Source organism: Furipterus horrens, unplaced genomic scaffold (assembly GCF_987537825.1).
Source record: "Furipterus horrens unplaced genomic scaffold, mFurHor1.1.pri manual_scaffold_9, whole genome shotgun sequence".
Lineage (NCBI taxonomy): Eukaryota > Metazoa > Chordata > Mammalia > Chiroptera > Furipteridae > Furipterus > Furipterus horrens.
This window is the reverse complement of record NW_028327179.1, coordinates 56,336,960-56,359,048: the sequence shown is the minus strand read 5'-3', so window position 1 is coordinate 56,359,048 and position 22,089 is coordinate 56,336,960. Positions and strand designations below refer to the sequence as shown.

Sequence of the window (22,089 nt, the reverse complement as noted above, 5' to 3'; positions counted from 1 at the left end):
GATAGTGTACACAGAAAACCCTAAAGACTCCACAAAAAACCTACTCTACCTAATAAGTGAATCTGAAAAAATAGCAGGGTACAAAGTCAATATTCAGAAATCTAAGTCATTTCTGTACACCAACAATAAAATATCAGAACTAGAAACTAGAAAAGAAATCCCATTTACTATAGCAACAAGAAAAATAAAGTACCTAGGAATAAATTTAACCAAAGAGATAAGAGATATTTACTCAGAAAACTACATATTGCTGAAGAAAGAAATTAAGGAAGGTACAAATAAATGGAAGCATATACCATGTTCACGGATGAGAAGAATCATCATCATTAAAATGTCTATACCACGCAAAGCAATTTATAGATTCAATGCAATCTCTATTAAAATACTAGTGACATATTTCACAGACCTAGAACAAATAATTCAAAAATGTACATGGAACCAAAAAGACCCCAAAGAGCCAAAGAGCTTGAGACAGAAGAACACAGTAGGAGGAATTACAGTACCTGACATCAAACTACACTACAAGGCCACTGTAATCAAAACAGTCTGGTACTGGCATAAGAACAGACATATAGATCAATGGAACAGAATAGAGAGCCCAGAAATAAACTCAGGTCTATATGGTCAAGCAATATTCAATGAAGAGGGAAGGAATATAAAATGGAATGAGAAGAGTCTCTTCAACAAATGATGCTGGAAGAACTGGCAGGGACGTGCAAAAAAAATGAAACTAGACCACCAAATTACACCACACATGAGAATAAACTCAAGATGGATCAGACTTAAATGTAAGCCATGACACCATAAAAGTCCTAGAAGAAAACATAGGCATGAAAATTTCAGATACCCACATAGCAATATTTTCGCTGATATCTCTCCTAAGACAAAGGAAATAAAGGAAAGAATAAACAAACGGTACTACATCAAACTAAAGAGTTTCTGCCCAGCAAAAGAAAACATCAGCAAGATGAAAAGGAAACCAACCATATGGGAAAACATATTTGCCAATGATACCTCAGACACAGGTTTGATCTACAAAATATATAAGGAACTTATATGACTCAACCCCAAGAAGACGGACAACCCAATTAAAAAACGGACAAAGGACCTGAACAAACATTTCTCCAAAGAGAACATACAGAGGGCCCATAGGCATATGAAAGAATACTCAACATCACTAGCCATCAGAGAGATGCAAATAAAAACCACAATGAGATACCATTTCCCAATAGTCAGAATGGCCATCATCAACAAATCAACAAACAAGTGCTGACGAAAATGTGGAGAAAAGGGAACCCTAGTGCACTGTTGGTGGGAATGCAGACTGGTGCAGCCACTATGGAAAACAGTATGGAATTACCTCAAAAAACTAAAAATGGAACCGCCTTTTCATCCAGCAATTCCTGTTCTAAGATTACACCTGAAGAATCTTGAAACACCAATTTAAAAAAAGCCTATGCACCACTATTTTCATAGCAGCACTGTTTACAGTAGCAAAGTGTTGGAAACAGCCTATGTGCCCATCTGTAGATGAGTGGACCAAAAAACTGTGGTACATTTACACAATGGAATACTATGCAGCAGAAAGAAAGAAGCAACTCCTACCATTTGCAACAACATGAATGGAACTAGAGAGAATTATTTTTAGTGAAATAAGCCAGACAATGAAAAACAAATACCATATGATATCACCTAATATTGGAAACTAATGAACAACACAAACAAATGAGCAAATCGAACCAGAGGCATGTAAACAGGGAGCAAACTAACAGTTACCAGGGTCAATGGGGGGAAGGAGAGAAGAGGGATAAGTAGGGGAAGGGTCTAGTCAAGGAACTAGTATAAATGACCCATGGACATGACAAAGGGGTGAGGTGGGTGGGTGCGGAGCAATGGGGAAAAAGTGGGACAACTGTAATAATAAAATGATAAATAAATAAATAAATCTGTAATATTTAAAATAACATGTTTAAATATATTTAAAAATTAAGTAATCTATAGAAAATAGTGACAGGAAAAATAGTGGAAAGCTGTCAAAATTGAACTTCTCATCAAATTCACTTTTTAAAAGTACTTTAATTACTCTTTAAAATTATTTTAAATAAAGAGTAAAATTAAAGAAGTGTGCATTTAAATAATAATTATAAAAACTACAACTATCCAGTGGGGGAAAATATAAAAAATAAAAAATATGACTATAGTTAATAAATAAATCCAAAAGTTGGATGATCTTTTTTCCAAGCTGGAATATAAGGAAGATGTGATTCATTATATAAACTCTATTTTTGTACATAGATAAACATTTCCCCAAGTTTAAAATATACGAATAAACCCAAGAATCAGTCTTTTAAAACAGTAAAAAGGAAAACCTAAACTGAGGAGGAAGAAATCAAGAAAGGAATGCAAGTACCAACACAGTAAAGTTTATTTTTCAAAATGCATGTGACACTTTACATTAATTACATTTGGGAATCATAAAGTCAATATTCTGCAAGATGCAGACGGTCTGAATAGAATGATCCATACCAAAGAGAAAAGGGAAAAGTTGACTAAGAATTACCTAGCAAAGGAACTAGAGTCAGACACTTTGATAGATATTTCAAAATTTGAAATAAAAGATAAATAAAATCCTATAGACTGTTCCAGAACATTAAATAGCTACCCTGTCATTAAATAAAGGTAGCATAATACTAACATTATCTGACCGAGAACACAAGTATAAATTAATCCCACCTATTAACTTATGGGGGACAGACAGACATGGGGAGATGTGGGAAGCCAACAGGCTTGGTTTAAGAGACTCTGACCGCTGTGCGGTGCCGCCCCCAGCTAGGCTAGTAGGCTGTCTCTTAGACCTGCTCTGAATCCCACTCTCCTGGGGATTTTAAAGATAGAATAGAAATCCAAAGTGGCTTTTAAGGAAAAGGGAACCTGCTCTGTTTTTCTCTGTAAAGCCTCAAATCCTTGTCAGTAAAATGTGAAGAACAGAACGATTAAGTAAGAGGAAGTGCTTTTGACCTTGTGTAAAATACCTGGATGTTTCAATCCTGTATTGATCTGCACATCCCTTTCACTCCCTACCATTTGGGGAAGTGATGCATATTTTCCTTAATTACTTCCGCATGTGGAAAGTGGATAAAAACCCTGGCTAATAAAGAAACAGGGGCAATTTTCCACTAGAGAAAACCCCCTCCCTTCCTTCCTCAGATGGAGAGTGTCTGAGTAGTTTCTTCATCCACTCCAAGGGACCCAGAGTCTCACTCATTAACTTATTACTATATATGATAATAACATAATGAAAAATATCAACAGTTTTTTACACCAAGACTGAGTCAGGCACAATGCTGAATACTTAACATACATTTATTACATATTTAAGTCTCACCACAGCTCTCACAAGCAGGACCTGTATACTAGAATATATTCCTGAAACATCATATAAATAAGTCAAAATCATGTAAATAAAAACTAGACGTAACAAGGAGGCAGATATTTTTGTTTAGCCATTAAAATGTTTCATTGCATTTCAAAAGCATGCATGAACTTACAATTCACTTAGGACAAAAAGCTTTGAAATTATTACATTTTGGCTGGTTTTTAAATTGGGGGTACTAGCTAGATATCTACTATCTCCCACTTTTCTTAAAATGTGTGTTGCTCAAGTTTCTCAACCTCCATGTTTAGAAAGAGACATAGGGAAATACATTGATAACACAGTATAAGAAAAACAGTGTAAGCTGAAAGAAAATTGGCAACTGACAATCAGCCTTGGGATACAAGGAACTGAAGGCAAATAGGAAAGGAGTGTGTGGGATCTTCAGGGGCCGTCTGTGTGGACACAGACACCCTATTGGTTTATCAGTATAAGCCAGAAATCTAAACTGTAATTTACCAAACATCAAGCATTAATTGAATATAAAAAAATAAAAGGAGTGAAGATCAAGGAAAACTCATTACTTAAAAATCACCATCTAACCTTTACTTTTCTAAGGATTTCTGCAAAGAAAAACTTGGGTAAACCAAAAAATATCTACAAATGATAAAGATGTCATCAAAACTCAGTTGCAAAGGAACAAAATTATTAGTCATTCTGTTACAGAAACAGGGGAGTCCAAAAATCCCCAGAGCTTGCAGCTGGGGGATGGGGAGAAGGAAGCAGCTTTTAGAATGCCTCCACATGCCTGAGGCTGGTGGCTAGTGTCTTTCTTATGCAAATGGCTTTAATGCATCCAAAGCCTCAGGCAGATGGGAGGAGTCTTGAACCAGGGGACAGTATGGAGAAAGCACACAGAGCCTACATAAGGACCCGTGAATGGTCAGAACTGTTTGCAACGCCCACTGCGTCAGATGACGCAGTCAGGGATATATAAGCAGCTGCAGACATTTTAGCTCAGACTCTCTCAGACTCTCGCTCTGAGACTCTCTCTGGCTCTCGCTCGTGCTCTCACTCTGGGACTCTCGCTCTCTGGCTCGCGCTCTCGCTCTGGCGCTCTGACTCGGGCTCTCACTCTAGCTCTCGGGCTCTCTCGCTCTCGCTCTCTCGCTCCCTCCACGTGGCTTGGTGAAGGGGCCTTCTCCATGTGGCTTGGAGAAGGGGTCTCCACGCTGCTTTAAGAGGCTCTCGCCATGCGGTTTTGAGGAGAGGAGATCCACGTGGTTTGCAGGAAGAAGGCAGTTTGCAAGGAGGCTGAGAATCCAGGTGGTTCTGCATTGAGAGCTGGAGGGCACCACAGCACAGAAAGGACCTCCCCAATCAGATTGAATGATTGGCAGCTGCTGGTAAAGCTGAACTGTGTTTGGAAAGTAGGGAAACGGTTTCCCTGACTTTCCTAAAACTAGCCTGGTTTGGAAGGGGGGAGGCAAGGATATGTGTTTGTGGGTATTTTAAAGAGCATAAGACTTAACAACAGAAATCCGCAAATAACTAAATCTATATAACTGTTAAATAAACAATTCTTTTTCTTTTCACCAAACTCTGGTATTGAGAGTTATAATTTTGGCGGCGGGCAATCGGGCCCCTAACTAAAGAGCCCGTGGGTTTGTTTTCAACTGGAGCAGCCCAGGGGTTCTGTAACAATTCTACTACATGAAGAAAGAAATCTACACATCAAACTATACTGAAGTTTTTCTCTAAGTTAATAAAGCAACCATTTGCTATGTAATACAAGAAACTGTAGATAAAAGAAAAGATGATTTTAGGATGAGGAAGTTCTAAGAAAATATACAAAGGGAAACTGAGCTGATATATAAAAGTCAAAACTCCTCTATCTCAAAAAAACTGAAAAAGTAAAAACTTAAAAATGATAAAAGACACAATGAAATCCTTAAAACTCAATAAGAAAAATGAGCAAAAAGTGACATGGCACGCAAGAAAAATATATGTATTGATAAGACAAAAAACATTCTCACCCAACACTGGTTTTTTAGAGAAGCAAATTAAATTTGTCAAATCACGTATTAGTTTCCTGAGACTTTCAGCAGACCTCAAACTCCTTAATCTTGCCTAATCCAGCACGTGGCCCACTTCTCTGTACTTCTCTAGTACCACTTCACCATGCTAAAAATCAAAAGCAGTTTCCTTAAAGAAAAAAAAAATTACATTCTCTGGAACCTGTTTGTATTTTTCTCTCTACATGGAGTGCTACTCTCCTTATCTCTATGGCTCTTACTCTTCCTACAAGCCTAACTCAAAGGTCACTTTCTTATGGAAGCTTTTGCTTCCTTCTCCTATTTTTTCTACACCTATCAGAGAAGAGTGTACACAGACCTCTATAATGACTTCTATTATGCAACATCAAGATTATTTTTGCTCTACATATTTTCTTTAAAAAAGCAACAGCTCACTTAGGATTCACTTACTGGCCAGTTCCTTATGAGTTTCATTCTGGAAGTGGGAAGACACTAGAGACAAAAGGGGGTGGGGACATTTAAAATACTATAAAAAATACTGGGGAGTCTACCCCATTGGCCAAGATGATGGAAGGGGGAGATTCTTATGCTGGGCATGTGGAAAACTAGAAATATCATTGGAAAGGGCCCTAGCAAGATAATTGGATAGAAAAAAATACCTCGCCTTCCCCTTACCAGATTGGAGGGCAGGCACATGGTGCAGGGGAGGACCAAAGTGGTTTGTCAGTCTAGCCTGGGGAAAGAAGAGATTGGTTGGGAGCTAAACTCACCTGAATTGCACAAAGGTTTGGAAAGTTAATTCATCATGTGAAGAAACCACCTGGTTTCCACACCCAAGCTAATATAATCCCCGGGGAACAAAAAGGCTGTTCCTGCTAGCAATCTGCGCTCAGTTGGTGCATTCACCTATTCTCTCCATGGGCCATGTGACTCATGGCATCCAGTAGGGAGCCCTTCTCTCTTTTGCCCACCAGGTTATGCACTGGCTTGTGTACTTGTGTGCTCTCTTGCCCAGGAGTATGCAACTTTGCAGCCTGGCAGCTACATGGCCCATGGCCATATGACCTCCACACGCAGGTTCCAATAGGAAGCGTGAAATGAATAGTAGCCAGGAATAAGCTAAGCTACCAGGATGGAGACTAAGATGACCTAGCAGCCACGTGCATGCTCCAAAGGACTACTTTAAATTGGAGAATAAGCTCCAGACACTGGCTTTTGTCTTGGGCTTATTGAAGGAATGGGCTCTGAGACAGGAGTTCTCCATTCTCCCAGATGGCACAGAACCTAAATAAAATCTCTTTCCTTTTTCACCAGCATCTGCCTCGTGAGTTTGGTTTTTGTGGTGAAAGGCAGCTGAACTCCCATTTTTGTTCAGTTACAATATAACACACTAAGAAATAAGTTTAACAAAAACGTGCAAGGTCCTAACACTGAAAACTACAAAACGCTGCTTAGAGAAATAAAAGAATATAAAAATAAATGGATATACTGTGTTTATGGATATGAAGAATGCATATTGTTAACATTTCAATTCTCCCCAAATTGATCTAGAGATCCAACTCAATCCTAATCATAATTCCATCAAGTCTTTTGTAGAATTGACAAGGTAATTCTAAAATGTATATAGAAATGCAAAGAAATGAGAATAGCCAAAGCAATCTTGAAAAAGAACAAAACTGGAACTCACACTATCTAACTTAAAGACTTTCTATAAAACTTCAATAACGAAAATAGTGTGAAACTAACATAAAAGTCAACAAATAAATCAATGGAACATAATGGAGAGCCTAGAATTAGACCAGCATTAATATGACCACTGGACTTTTAACATAGATGTCAAAACAATCCAATGATGAAGACAAAATTTGTTTTCAATAAATGATGTCGGGTTAACCAGATATCAAAATTGAAAAAAACAAATTAAATAAAAAGAACACTAACTCACACCATCCAAAAAATAAAGACTGTGCAGGAGTATATGTACTTTTACAGCCCTTATGAAGGCAAAGATTTCTTATAGAAGACACAAAAAGCCATATTCATCAGAAAAAAAAAATTGTATTGGCTGCCAGTAATTTTGTAAAAAAGTGAGATGGAGTAGAAGTTCTCCTTTACACAAAAAGTGTCCGATAAAAACGGCAGGATATGTAATAAAATTAGAAAAATCAACAGTTTGTACCCCCCAGTAGAAGTCGCTGATTTATGGCAAAGATTTTTAATAGATGCTAAAAATTATTAAAAGGTTGTTAGGGAATAGAATCTTTATATCTCCAAGTATTATCCCTCAGATTACTTAATTTCATTAAGGGATAATATACCTTAAGTGGAGGGATCTGGCATTCACTACTTCTACCAAATAATGGAACAGTATCACCAATCCCAAAACAAGCTGACATTATGTACCTTTTCATGTAATGCAATAAGTACATGATATCAATGATCAATTATGATATACCCTTACCAGAAGTGTTTAATCTGAATTGAGTCATAAAGAAATAATCATAAAAACACAATACATGGGACATTCTATGAGACAACCATCATGTACTCTTAAGAGAAGTCAATGGGGTCAAAAGCAAACAAAAACAAAAAGAAGGAAATGTGGTACAGATGCTCTTCAAACTTAGAAAAGCATAAATAGACATGAGCATCAAATGCAATGCACAAACCAAAACTGAATCTTGAATTTAAAAAAAAAAGAAAAAGCTACAAATGGCAAAGGAGAAGTTGATTATAGGTTAGAATCCTGGTTATACAGGAGAATGCCTTTATCCTTAGGAGATGAATGCTGGAGTACTAAGTGGTAAGTGCCATGATGTGTAGAACTTAACTTATGAATAGTTCAGAAACACCTAATGACATATGGATGTTTTGGAATGGAGTTGTTCACTTGGTCCATCCATCTATTCATCCACATATATACAAAATGAATATATTTAAACATAATGTATACATAGTATTGATAATGGAGAAAATAAAATGGAAGAAATTCTGTTAAGAGAGTCACTTAAAAAAGTCAGGAGGCTATTTAGGAAGTGGGGCCTATGTATACATTGTGCCTCAGTTCCTAGAGCTGCCATTAAGTTGCTAAAGCTTTTGCTAAACTCAGCTCAAGGCAAAGCCATAAACATCCTTGAACAACAACGGTTTTATGGATATATATGGAATTCACTTTCTTTCTTGTAGTTTTCACCTCCGTTTTTTGCATATTGGAACTAATCAATCCCTGTTAACCTAGCAAGCAATCTTTCATTTTCTGAAAGAATTACATTTTTGTGGTTTCTGTTTTTACAAACCCTTTCTTTGTCTGTCAAGAGAACATTTTGGGTTGCTAACTGAATCTTCATCTCCTGCACTACAATCCTTTTGCTAAAAAAATAAAATAAAAATAAAAAGAGCCTTTTGCTCTTTATAACAGCCTGGATCTCTTATTTGGTTAACAGTATACACATGCATATGTAGTATATATAGATTATCAGAGAGTAAAGGCAGATTTTCATTGCAAAAAAATTCATTAACTGTGTTATGAGTATGAGCTCATAAAAGCACAGAGCAAAGAACCAGCATTATCCTAGAAAACCTCTTATGTTCTATAAAATAGAAAGGACATGGGTTATATATATGTCTCTGTATAACAATTCTTCTGTTCACAACAGTTTGGGATGCCATGACAGATTAAAACGAAAACCTATGTAAGATTTCTGGGTATCCAAATCATTCTACCTGTTATATGGCTATTAAATCACCTAGACACAATGGATATTTAAGCGTATAAGTTAAAGACTTTTAAAGTGTTTGTGATTGCAGATAGCAGTCATTCTGTCTGAATCTTGAGCCACCCGCAAGTACCTAAGGTCTTTTCATTAGTGTTGTAAGGCTTAAACGAAACAGTGAGGTGTACATTTTGCATCAGTCTGAGGTCTAGTTTCCTCAGTTCCTTAGTAAAAATGTATACAAGATATCACTTTAAGCATTTAAAAGCCAAATTTGTCCTTCCTTTGTTCCATACATTAGGCCTCTTCCCAGACACTTAGGGAAACAGAATTTTTACAAAGCATCACCCATTGCCCCCACAGGTGTGGCTCAGCTGGTTGGAGCATCATCTCATAAACAAGCAGGTTCAATACCCACTCAGGGCACAGACCTAGGGTTGCAGGTTAGGCCCCCGGTCAGGGTGTGTTCGAGAGGCAACCAATTGCTGTTTCTCACATTGATGTTTCTCTCCCCCTCTCTCTCCCTCCCTTCTTCTCTTTCTAAAATAATAAGCAAGTCATTGGGTGAGGATTAAAAAACCAAACCATCACCCATCAAGGCTTGGGCATACCTTGTGTTATTTTATTCATGCAGCTGATTTACTACACTGGTACCTGCATTTCAACAACTTTTCCTTATTTTCTTTCTCTTACTTTGCTTTAAGAATTTAGAAGTCCAAGTACATAATGATATATTTCTACATATTATTTCCAGTGGTTTTATTCCAAATATCTATTTTCTATATCTCATATTTTCTAGTGTTGTTTACATTTGTTTGGGATATAATTAAAGCTTTTATTTCAGTTTGATAAATTTGCTCACTCTTCTCTGCTATGCATTATGCCCTCTTCCTCCCACATATTAAAGGCTCTCTATTAAAGTTCTGTGTCATTTCTTACAGTCCTATCTCATCCACTAATTTCTACTAATATCAGCAGATGAAAGTAACTGCCCATAAACAGAATTTAACCTTTTGACAATCTGCTTCAAGACTCTTATTTGCTTAATTATTATCAAAGACTTGGAAAAATTAAAGGGAAAAACAAATATATTGTGCTGTCTTAAGTCACTCTTCTAACAGACACTAATTTGTCTTCCAAGCCCAAACCTGTTTTTATAGCAACTGAATTTCTAAGTGACATATTTCTTTAGCAATATTTAAAATGTTAGTGAACTTTTGACATATAACAGAAATATTAAAATGTAAAGATGGTTGAGTAAATGCACACCAATGTTTTCATAGTTTATGAGGCAAACTAAAACATATATTGAGAAACTGAATCTGGATGTATACTACAAGATTTAAGAATTGCACTTGATAATTTCTGAAAATTTAATGCTTGCCAAGAATATACTATATCTTATTTACTCCATGAATATGTTCTGAGCACCAAGAATGTTTTAGGTCTTCCTCTGACCACTGGGGAATGTAGTAATAAATAAAACTAAAGAAATTTCCTACCCTCACAGAACTTCCTTTGTAAAGTAAGGGGACAGAGGATCAATAAAGGAGCATTGTAATTTTAAAGTGAGTGGTCAGAATGGCCTCACCAAGAAGGTAGAGCAAAGACTAGCAGGAGTTAAGAGAGAAATGCTATGTATGAGGAGAAAGACCACAAGTAAAGGGTAAGGGCAATGCTCTGAAGAGAGGTAGAATTGGCCATGTAGGACTTCAACCAGGTTACCAGCTTTCAGCTCTGCTGAGCTAAGTCAGAGTGGGAGAGCAGTAGCAGAACAAAACAAAGCAGACAGCAAGAGGAAGGGACTTTATACTCCATGATAAAGATTCTGAATGAGATGGAAAGTCATTGGAAGGTTTTCAGTAGAAGAGAAACATGATCTAGCTATAGCTTTAAGAGACCCTCCAGCTAAGAACTTTAGAGGCACTGAGACAAGTTAGGAGACTATGGCAATAACTCAAGAAAAGAGATGACATATTGACTTAGTAGACTTGAGTGGTGCTAGTGCAGGTGGTGAGAATTGATTGGATCTACATACAGAGCCAAAAGCATTTGCTGATGGAATGGGCATGTAGTATGCGATAAACAAAGGACTGAAGGAAAATTGCCAGATTTATAGCCTGAAGAAATGGAAGGATGGAGTTAATTGCTGAAATGGAGAAGAGAGAGGAGAAGCAACTTTAAAGAATATCAGTTTAGTTTGGAAATATGTAGTAGGTGATGCTTATTAATATTCAAGTAGAGATAAAGTAAGTAGTTGAATATAAGTCAGGAGTTTAGGGAAGAGGCCTGAGCTAGAGAGAGAAATTTGGGAGTCAACAACAAATAAGAAAGTCAAAGCCTTAAGCTATAATAGAAATTTGAATGTTCTCCCTTCTCTCTATGAAAGAGGAGGAAAAAACACAAAGAAAATGCATTTATTTGTAGAACAAAAATAATTACGAGGTGGGCCCTCTTTAAGTTCACTATTTTATTAAATAATAAGCATTGAACATCTACAAAATGTAAAACCCCAAGAAGATATCCAAAAGGATTCAAAGGGAATGCAAGAGTTCCCATGCTCTTGGCAGAATTTCCATCTACTGGGGAAGAGAAATAGTACAAAGGAGTGACTGAAGAGAGGGGAAAGAAATCAAGTGTATCTCTTGACAATAACTATGCCACCTGGATGTTGTCAGTCCACGGGAAGATGAGCCAGCTGGATAGAGGACAGACATCTGACAATGTGTATTTGTTCTTCCAGGTTGACAAAATGGCAGCATGCCATGGAGTGACCAAAGTCATGTTGGGTGGTATATGTTTGTAACTCACCACCCCTGCAGGGGTCGGTAACTTGGTAGCTAGTCGTGTCACCATCCAGCACTGAGTCAGAGGGCTGGCATGGTATAGTGCTACTCAAGAAATCTCTCTCAAGATAGGCATTGGAAAACAAGAATATTCTTTTATTTGCTTCTCATCTTCTTCAGAAGCTGCTGGGAACACAGGGTTATTATGCTTCCTTCCTTCAGCTTCTAAGCTTCTACTGTCTCTCTCCAATCTCTGAATGTCATCCTAGATTTCTTCTAGTGCTCGAGTTGATTTTGCATCTTTTTTCTCTTTCTTAGCTTCAGCACCAATGTCTATACTCCAATACTGTATCTCCATGGCCAACAAATAAATTTCTACAAGTGTAAAAGATGGTTGATTTTTCTGGTTGTTGACGACCCATCATTTTCCAAAACTTTTTCCTATCCCCACAGAACAAAATCTACTCTTAGCTTTTCTTTTTAAAAAAATTGCAATAAATAAGTTATAAAATACCTAATGGTTACTATTCCCAATTTTTACCTCATTAACACTGTCACCCATCAGCAGATGGTAATACAGAGGAATCACTTTGCTTCTTGGTGCACATGTTCTCATGAATATTTAAAGCTTCCTCTTAGATGTGTGTTGCCAGCTTTAGCAGTGATGGAGTCAACAATCATATTACTATCTAGACAGATGAAGGTCCCTTAACTAGGGAACTTGAAATATTTTCTAATGCACATGAGGATATCTCTTTACCATGTAACACCACTTCTTCAGTACTTACAAGCAATTTTCAAACAAATACTCCTAATTCTAAGGACAGAACTGGTGATATATCAAGGCAGTGAGCTCACTGCTCTCCTAGGAAGAGGAAGGTGGCTAAAAGTATACATTTCTTTTAGTAACTACTTTCTACATCTTAAAGACCAGAATTAAAAATGTGTTCATCTCACATTCTTCAAAGCTTCCTTCCCCAGGCCCATCTTCTCTCTGGAGTAAACAGGAGCTAAATTCCAAGTAGCCAGTTGACAAGTAGATAGCAAAGCCTATTCAAGAGTCAAACTGGGTTTCCTTTAATTCAACAACACAAGACTTCTTCTCTGGAGAGAGAAGGGAGCCTGCAAGTGACACTCTAGTTTGACAGAGCCACCTTTCACTCACTGCTCCTGTAGTGGCTCTATGGTTGATAGCAGTGGCACACTAATAGCAACATTAGGTTAGATTAACATCAATTGCCCCTGGAGTCTTCTGAGGCCAACTTCTTACTACACAACCTAGAGCAAGTCAATAAAAGTGAATGCTATTCACACCTTTGCCCAGGAATATCTTCCAAAAGGCAGAAGTTACCTATATTATATCCTATATACAAGGATGACCTCGAGTTCATAAAAAAATTACTAATCTCTACCATGAATGAAGGTTTGAGGTCCAAAGCTTGGTACACGTGACAAATAAGAAAATCTCAAAATCTTGATGCCCAAGTTAAAAACATCAGTATCCTTGTCTTTTTTTCATCAGACTTCTCAGGTGGTCACACAAGAAACCAGACACTCAATAGATCAGCATTGGATGCCTTTATCAACCTAGCTCATGCTTCAGAAACAAAATCATATAAATCTAAAACTCAGTGCAACTACAGGCTAATATATCCAGAAAATAGGTTATTACTTATAGCCTAATAAATCTGAGAAAAGGCTCAGAGCACATGTTACAGAAGCAGAGGATATCACAAAAGTAGTAGGATCTCTTTAAGATCACAAGATTCTCAATGAAGGTTTGAAACTAGCTCTACTCTCAAAAAAATTGCTTCCATTATTTAGTAAGAGATAAGCAATTACAAAACTAAAAAGGGAATAATAAATGACTTAAAAATACAGGTACTGATATATAATATATATACTACCTATCTATACTTCAAAATGGTTAAGGTAAGATTAACCAATAATAACCTATTAAGATCTTATTTACAGCTTTTATCATTAAGGCAGTGTTAAAGTTGGTTCTGCTGCTGACTCCATCTTCCAAACATGCCAAACCTGTGACCACGTCATTCCCCCTAATATCTCTCATTGGTCTTTCCATGGTTTTATCAATCATCTTTTACTCACATTACTCCAGTGATTCAATTTCATTCATCTCCAAACCATTCTCCATACTGTTATCATGCTAGTTTTTCTAAGATGGAAACTTTAATGCATCATTTCATCGCTCTACTAAAAACTCCATATCCTGCACACCCAGTGCTCTAGCTGTACTAACCTATTTCTAGTTCCCTTGTATAGGAGGAGGCTTCTCCATCCATGCCTTCGTACTAACATTTCCTCTGCCTGGAGTGTCCTTTCCCCCAACCACCAAACAATTAGCAAAAATAAACCTGCCTATTCATTGTTCAAGGAAGCTTAAGTATCTCTTCCTCAATGAAACTTCTGACCCCATTGGTATAAAACAGATTTTCAACTGATGTGCCACAAGAATTTTTAAAACATGTAACACCTTACCTCTTTTCCCTTAGATTGTCAAATTAAAAAGAAAAATGACAACAGTCAACACAATAGCCATCCAGTGTGAATGAATCAAAATTATACCTATTTTTTTGGTCAGATGAGCAAAAATATATTTTTTGGTATAATGCAGAATTTTAGTAATTAGGTTATGTGTGCCATGAGCTGAAAAAGGTTGAAAAATGCCGATATATATATCTATATATATAGGTATATATATAGATATATATATTTCATATATCTTTAACAGCACCTGCAACCTTTCACCTATATTTCACATACATGTATTTTTCTCAGTAGTATAACAAATGTTCCTATAAGGTACTTCTATAGCCTTAGCACCTAGGAAAATGTCTGGCCATGTGTTTGTGAGGCATTCAATTTGTTTGCAAAATTAATGAATTATCATCATATAAATGTATACAAATACCACTGCATAAATGTATGGAGTCTGGGTACTTGCTGACTAAAGTTAGGCAAGTTTACACATGTCCGGAGTGTCATAATATTATATAAACCAAGAATATTTCACCTCTGATTACTATAAATGACAACAGAAATAATAAAAATGCCCAACCTCCTTAAATTAATTAATTTGGTCATATTTTTTCTGACACATAATGAATGCTATTCAGAGAATTTACTCTGATATCAAACTACATAAGCTGATACAAATATATGGAAAAAGAGAAAGAAACCTCTATATGAGTGGACAGATGTGCATTAAGTATCTATCGGAAGTAAAAGACTATGGTAGCAGCTGTAGAGAGAAGAGAGAAAAGACTCTGTATCCTCAAATAGAATCAAGTTTTAAAGGAGGTAAAATTATTATACAAATAATTAGAAATCAAAGCTTAAGATAATTACAATACGCAGAAGATTGAATTTTAGGTTTTTGTGACCAGAAAAAGCTTGCCAAAGAGAAAATGTATGACTTTGAAAGGCATGAAAGGGTAATATATTAAAAGGAAAAGGTAGGCTAGAGTAAACTGAAAACAGGGGAGGAGCAGGAACGTGTCCTGGAGCAGTGAGCCACTGACAGTCTGCCCAAGGCTACACAGGGGGGAGGCTCTACAGCGTGGCTGGACAGACATGTGTGGACAAATTACAAGGGCCATGGAAAGTCAGCATGTGAGCATGAGTTCATTTTTCACACCAAGGCCAGGGGCATGATAGCACACAGGCTCAACTAAAGAGGCAGGTTCTGAGGACAGGGAAAGCACTTCAAAGGCCATCAGGAGTCCTGCTACTAAAATGTAGGCAGAGAGCCCGGTCATTCAAAGAGAGTTAAACCCAGACTCAGCTGTCTACTTACTGACTGTCCTCAAAGTAAAGTATGGTTGCGGTTCATTTTTGCAGGATATAGCCATTGAATTCCAGAATTTATGTCTTCTCAATGCTCTATGAAATATTTAACATCTGGACAAGTAGAGGTCATGAAAGAAATAGTTAGGCATGATGCTGCTGAAGGATGTAAAAGTACAGAACTCTCAAACTGAGTCTGCACTGAGCAGCAGAGCATGCAAGTTCAGTGTGGTGGATGACCAGCTTAAATTCTCACACTCCTTTGGCTTAAAAGAAAGCACTTCTGGTCTAGAAGCCCTACCCCAGCCACCCTCATTTCCAGAGGTTTCAAAGAAGGGAAACTCGTGCCCTCCACACAGAATAAAATGAATGTACCTTTCTCTATAATGTTACATTGTGGTGAAGTCTATACAGAAAAAAAGTGTAAACTGATGGCCTGGAGTCAAATGTTCTCTGTCTATAGGTGACAGTGTTTGTTAGCTTAAATTGTCTTCTAAACATCAAATTATTTGCCTATATTAAAAGATGAGTTTTTCACACAAATAAAATTCAGATTTCTAGGAACAGGTAATTCTGGCAATATGCCCCCATTTGCCACCCAGCCACCTCACTTACAGTCTTGCATGGTTCCTGTTGGCATTTGTTTTGTTTCCTGTTTACATACACGGGTATTTGGATCCTAATAGTTGGTGCCCAGTTTGAGCTGGTTGCTCTTAGGCCAGACTTAACAAAGGACGCTACCTAGTTTCAGTTTTAGTTCTACTGCTTACTAGTTGTGGAACTTTAGACAAGTTACTTAATTCTCTGTGACTCAGCTTCTCTTTTTATGAAATGAAGACAATAGTAATACAACTTACCTCAGAGTGTTGTTGGAATAAATTAGTTTATATAAAGCAGGGGCTCTCAAAATGTCAGCGGCTGGAGAGACATTTTTGGATGTCACAATTTGGGAGGCGCTGCTGACATCTAGTGGGTAAAAGCAAAGGATGCTGTTGGATGCTGTTAAACATTCTATAATACACAGAACAGCCCCCACAACAAAGAAGCATCCAGTCCAAAATGTTAAAGTATCAAGGAAGAGAAATCTGGACATAAAAGCATTTAGAAAAGCACCTGGCACAGAGGAAACCCTCTGTGTTAGTTATTATCAATAATGACAAAAGCAAGTCCTGGCTGATGTTTCAACCTCAGCTGAAGAAACATCTAAAGAAACATCTAATGGTTCAAGAGCTCCTTGTGTTACCTTTGACAAATCTAACTATCATACAAATAAGGAAATATACTTAAAATTCTCTGGTTCCACATCATTAATTCAAAAAGCAAGTGATTAATTCGAGAAATAATTATGAAAATTTATTTCCCTGAAACAAAAAGCAAACAAGAATATACTTTGGTTTATTAGCCCTGGCTGGTGTGGCTCAGTGGACTGGGCACTGGTCCGCAAACCAGAGTCACAGGTTTGATTCCCAGTCAGGACACATGCCTAGGTTGCAGGCCAGGTCCCCGGCTGGGGGCACATGAGAGGCAACCACACATTGATTTTTCCCTCCCTCTTTTTCTCCCTCCCTTCCCCTCTCTCTAAAAATAAATAAATAAAATATTTTTTTAAAAGAAGAATATACTTTGGCAAGCAATAATGCACAATATTTGAAAAGTATAATGTTCTGGAAAATAGAGGAAACAGAAACCTGTGATTACAACTTATAAGAGACTAGGCCAAAATCTTCCAAATTCCAGTCCCAAGATACGTTTTTCTGGAAAATTGTAACTAGAGAGAAAGTAGAAAAGAGGGTTTTAAATTAAAGAGCCTACCAAACATGATATCATTCTATGTCTGCCCAGGAAGATCCTGAGGCTTAAATTAAATCGTTCAGTAGGGGATCCTTGGTTAGAGGTCCTGCTTTGATCTTGAGTCACCAAGATCTTCTCAATCCAGGACAACTCACAAGAAATGACTGACTTGTGCTAATTCACTTGGGAGAGGCTTTCAGGACTTCTGATGTAGGACATACGAACCAACAATGGCCTACACAAGCTCCTGCTGCTGTGAACCAGGGGTACTGACCAGGCTTCTTAACCCAACATTGCAAGAGCTCCTGGCTAGTCTCTTTGGGCCTTGGTTTTCTTATCTTTAATACTAAAAAGTGGAATTGATTGCTGTTATTTTTTTTCTGACACCATAAACACAGAGAACATTGATTTTTATTTGCAATAATCTTACAACCCCAAGATTCAAGTTCCTCCCAAGGGACTTCTTGGAAACTGTAGAGGTCAGACCCTTAACTGAAACAGGGAAGAGTTCTGTTGAATCAAAGCCAGGAAAAGCATACCAGAGCTTCTCTCAAGGATTAGGTAATAAAAGCATAAATAAAACTAGAGGGCATTACAATCTACAAAAAACTGTGCATGTATAACATGAATTAAGTCTCTTTTAAGCTCGAGCCAATGTCTATTTAAATACCCATGAATAAAATAGTGCATTACCAAAAATAACAAGATTGGTAACCTGCATCACAGAGAAAGACTCCCAAAAGTGTTGTGAAAGGGAAGGCTCCCGTTAGGGTCACACAGGAAATGTCTCATTGAGAGACCAGAACAGATGGATGCAGAGGGAGAGGTAGAACTTTTGACTAGCTAGATTTGTCCATCTAGAAGGCATTCCAGGCTGCGAGCAGCGTACTAGCAATGGCACTTAAGTTGGAAAGGCTAAGAGTCCAGTTTGGGGTGCTGGGTTCATGGTGGAAGGGGGAAACTATGATTTGAAACCAAATCATGACAGCCTGGATCATCAGAATGTAGATTCAGCTGCATGAACTACCTTAAAGGACAGATACTAGGTTGAAATATACAGTAGATGGCTTAAAGATCAAAAGCTCTCTTTTGGTTAAATTTAAGTATCTTCTAACATTTAAGAAAGAACATGCTGATTCCATTAACATTATTCTAATATAACTAATGAAAGATTCACACACTTGTAAGCATAAGGTTAAAGCTTGTAAAACAGTAACAACTTTAAACTCCCTTCCAAAGATTTGAGAAATAAAACTTAAATTTTAAAGTTATTTTAAAACCACTTTCTACTAACAGAAACCAAAACTTCACCCAGAAAATATACACTTGTTTAATGCTTAGAAAAGGGAAAATAAATAAAACAAAGGATTATTTTAGTCCCCAAAGCAGCACTGTTTAATCTTTTAAAAATTACCTTGTATAAGTTTTCATAGTTGAATGCTCTATGTTAATATTTACAGAAATCCTCTGGGATGAAACTTTCAAAAAATACTAGGCTGAGAATCAGAAGGGAGAGAATTTGATGTCAGTTATATTTTGAAAATCACTGAACATCTATGGGTCTCCATAGCTGCAGCTTTCAACTGAGAGTACTGAATCATCATCTTTAAATGCCGTTTCATAAACTATGATGTGAAATAATAGGGATTTGTAGCTGCTATTATATACTCAGGGAAGCAGTGAAGCAGCACTGATTAGGCTTTGCAGATGGGCTAATTGGAGTGTTCAAATCTAGACTCCCTCAGTACTAGCTGGTGGCTTTAAGAGTAAGTTTCCTTTTCCATCAAGAAGAGATAATATTTACCTTTGCAATATGTTGGAAGGATTAAAATGTATGTAATGCACCTGGCATACCGCAGGCACTAAATAAAGGCAGACATTAAGTCTCTGGTTAGTAATAAAATAGTAAATGGTTTTTCACTTCCAAGTGCAGTTTCTAGATTTCAGCTTGGAGGAGAGCAGGGATTGACTTCCAGTTCTTTCCAAAGGGAAGACACATAAAAATGCTACTGGAGAGGGCTCATTGGTTGGAAGTACAAAGAATAAAACCAGGAAGTTGAAGGTAAACAGAGGCTTAGGGTCCTGCACACAATAACATTGAACAAGGAAGAAACATGGGACACAGTATTGAGGGAAGAAGACATTTTTCCATTAAGAAGAAGACTCCTGATAAAAAAAAACTATATTATTGCAATGATTTCATAACCAAAATAAAGCAGAGAGCTGGTTAGAGTCTGCGAGTGTCACTAAAGTAAACAAATTTATTTATTATTTGGCAATAAACAAATCCTATTTCCTTTGCCTGTTTGCAATTCTTACATGGTTTTCAAATGATCCCGCTCCTGCTCACCTACTGAGTGTCATCTCCTATCACTGTCCCCCAACTTCACTCGCCCCTTGGCTCACTCCATTCCAGTCACATGGCTTCTCTTCTATCCCTGGAACATGCCAAGTGCATTTTTCCTTTAGCTCTTTTGTATGTGTGCCTGAAAACTGCTAGCAGATCTTCCCATGGCTGACTCATTCTAAATATTCAGGTCTCACTTAAACTGTCACTTCTTCAAGGAAGTCTTCGCTGACCACCATACCTAAATTTCTCCCCACATCCCAGTCACTCTCTAGTCTCTTACCTGTAATATTTTTTCTAGCACTTATCATTATCTAAAGCTGTCATTTTTGTTTACATGTTTTTTATATCTCTGCCAAAATAAAAGGTCTTTGAGGGCAGAAACCTTATCTAAATTTTTCAGCAGTCAGTCCCCAACACCTAAAACAAAGTGTGGCACAGATGATACACTCAATAAATAAACTCATCTGAAGATAAATTCAGTTGATAATAATTACCATCCTTCTTCGAACATAAGTTAGGAAAAGCCCCTGGCAGCGGCTTTAGTTTCATTTCTTTAATGCAGTTTTATGCAATAATGCAGCCTTTAAAGGTCAATGATCAAGACAGCAAGATTTAAAGAGAATGAATTCTTCAAGATAATAGACAATATATATATGTATAATTATACAATATACATTTTTACTTTATGAATAAACCAACAGTACCATAAGTTGTTTTTTGTTTGTTTTTTTTTTTTTGTGAGATCCTGTTTCTAGAAAGAGGGCGTATCTTTCAGAAGCTTTTCAAAAAAGAATTATGAAATAAACAAATTGAATTAATCCCAATATATTTGAGAGGTTAAACCTGTTACTCTGTTACCTTGCTAAACTTATCCAAACTATTACTGAGTGAAGTGATGAATTCAGTGATTGCATCTGTGAAATAAAAACAAATGACATGGTGAACAATTGGCACATTAAAGGAATGGTGAGAAAAGTTCAGTGTTAACCAATGTTTGAATTAAAAGAGAGAAAAAAATCTCTTTCTAATCCTAAACCAAAGTAAGCCTGCTACTGAGATTTCAAAATATGGCTTGGTGCCCCTAAGTGGGTAAAGCAGTTAACTAAAACCACAGCCAGCATATTCATGATTGGTGCTTTAATTTTTTAAATTTGTTTTGAACACAGCTTTTATTAATGAATAAAAGATGTCGGTTACACTTGTCTGCATTACCCACACATCATCCCAGTCACTAATCTTGGTCGCTCTGGAAAGCCAGGGCACTAGCCTGCGGCTGGGTCCCACTGAGGACTCCTCGGGGTCTGCAGGGTGCAGGAAGAGAGACCTCACTCGGGCAAACATCCCGACTCCCAGCCCAAGCTCTGAGTGAGAACAGGCTAAGCATTTGCAACTACACTTCTGTATGTCTTTTATAAACACAGCCTTGGTTAGCCCACTTTCTTCCTCTCCAAAGGACGCCTCAGGGCTCAGAAAACAACCGAATGCTTCGGATCTGGCCCCCGTTGACAGATCTCCAGTGAGCCTCGGAAAAGTCATCTGACCCTGGGTGAGTCAGTTTTCCAATGTGTCAAACAGGATGACTAAAAACCCGCCCTACCTCATAGGCTGGTTCCGGGCTGGCCGCCCCACTCTGGCCAGGGAACAGCAACTCCGTGGTCGCGCCCGCGGGAGGCCCCGCGAGCGGAGGGGCGGGATCGGCGAGGTAGGACCCGGTTTCCAGCCCAGCAGAGAGGCGCAGCCCACGGCTTGCAGATAGCCTCCCCGAACCTCTTCGACTACCCGGCCCGTGACGTCAGCACGCTGGCGTATACGAACCGAGTCTGCATCTCGCCTTAGGCTACCAAAGATCTGCCTGGTGCCTTAGTGCCTTAGCAGACTCACTCATTGGTGAGGGTATCTGTCAATCATCCACTGCCCGGTAAGCAAGGCGGAAAGGCAAGAGAGGGCGGGCTGGCCTTTCCTTGAAGAGGGTGGGAATTTGGAACTCGTACTTTGACGCCGCGGAGCTGGTTGTAGTTTCCTGAAACTGGTCCCCCTAAGTTTAATAAAGCGGCTTCTTCCCCTTCGTGGACAATTTTGTTTCTTCCGCCTTTCTCTGGCCTCTTGATGGGGATTTAGGCTCCAGCTCGTGGAAAATAATAATGGGACTGGATTTCAAGGCCCCTGGGCTCCTCTCACTAAGCTATCCAGCAATGAAAAAGTGGGACAGTGCCTTTCTCTCTGTTCAAGG

The 22,089-nt window shown here is 37.9% G+C and overlaps 1 protein-coding gene across 1 annotated transcript in view; it reads right to left on the bottom strand.

Moving 5' to 3' along the window:
- Window positions 1-21,651, bottom strand: part of STARD3NL (STARD3 N-terminal like) — a gene marked incomplete at its 5' end in the record, with an annotated part of 79,942 nt that extends 58,291 nt beyond the window's left edge. Inside the window, one exon of the mRNA XM_090286889.1 lies at window positions 21,457-21,651. Within this exon, the coding sequence (XP_090143015.1) occupies window positions 21,457-21,651 (195 nt within the window). The remainder of the gene's footprint in view (window positions 1-21,456) is intronic.
- Window positions 21,652-22,089: the final 438 nt, after the last annotated feature.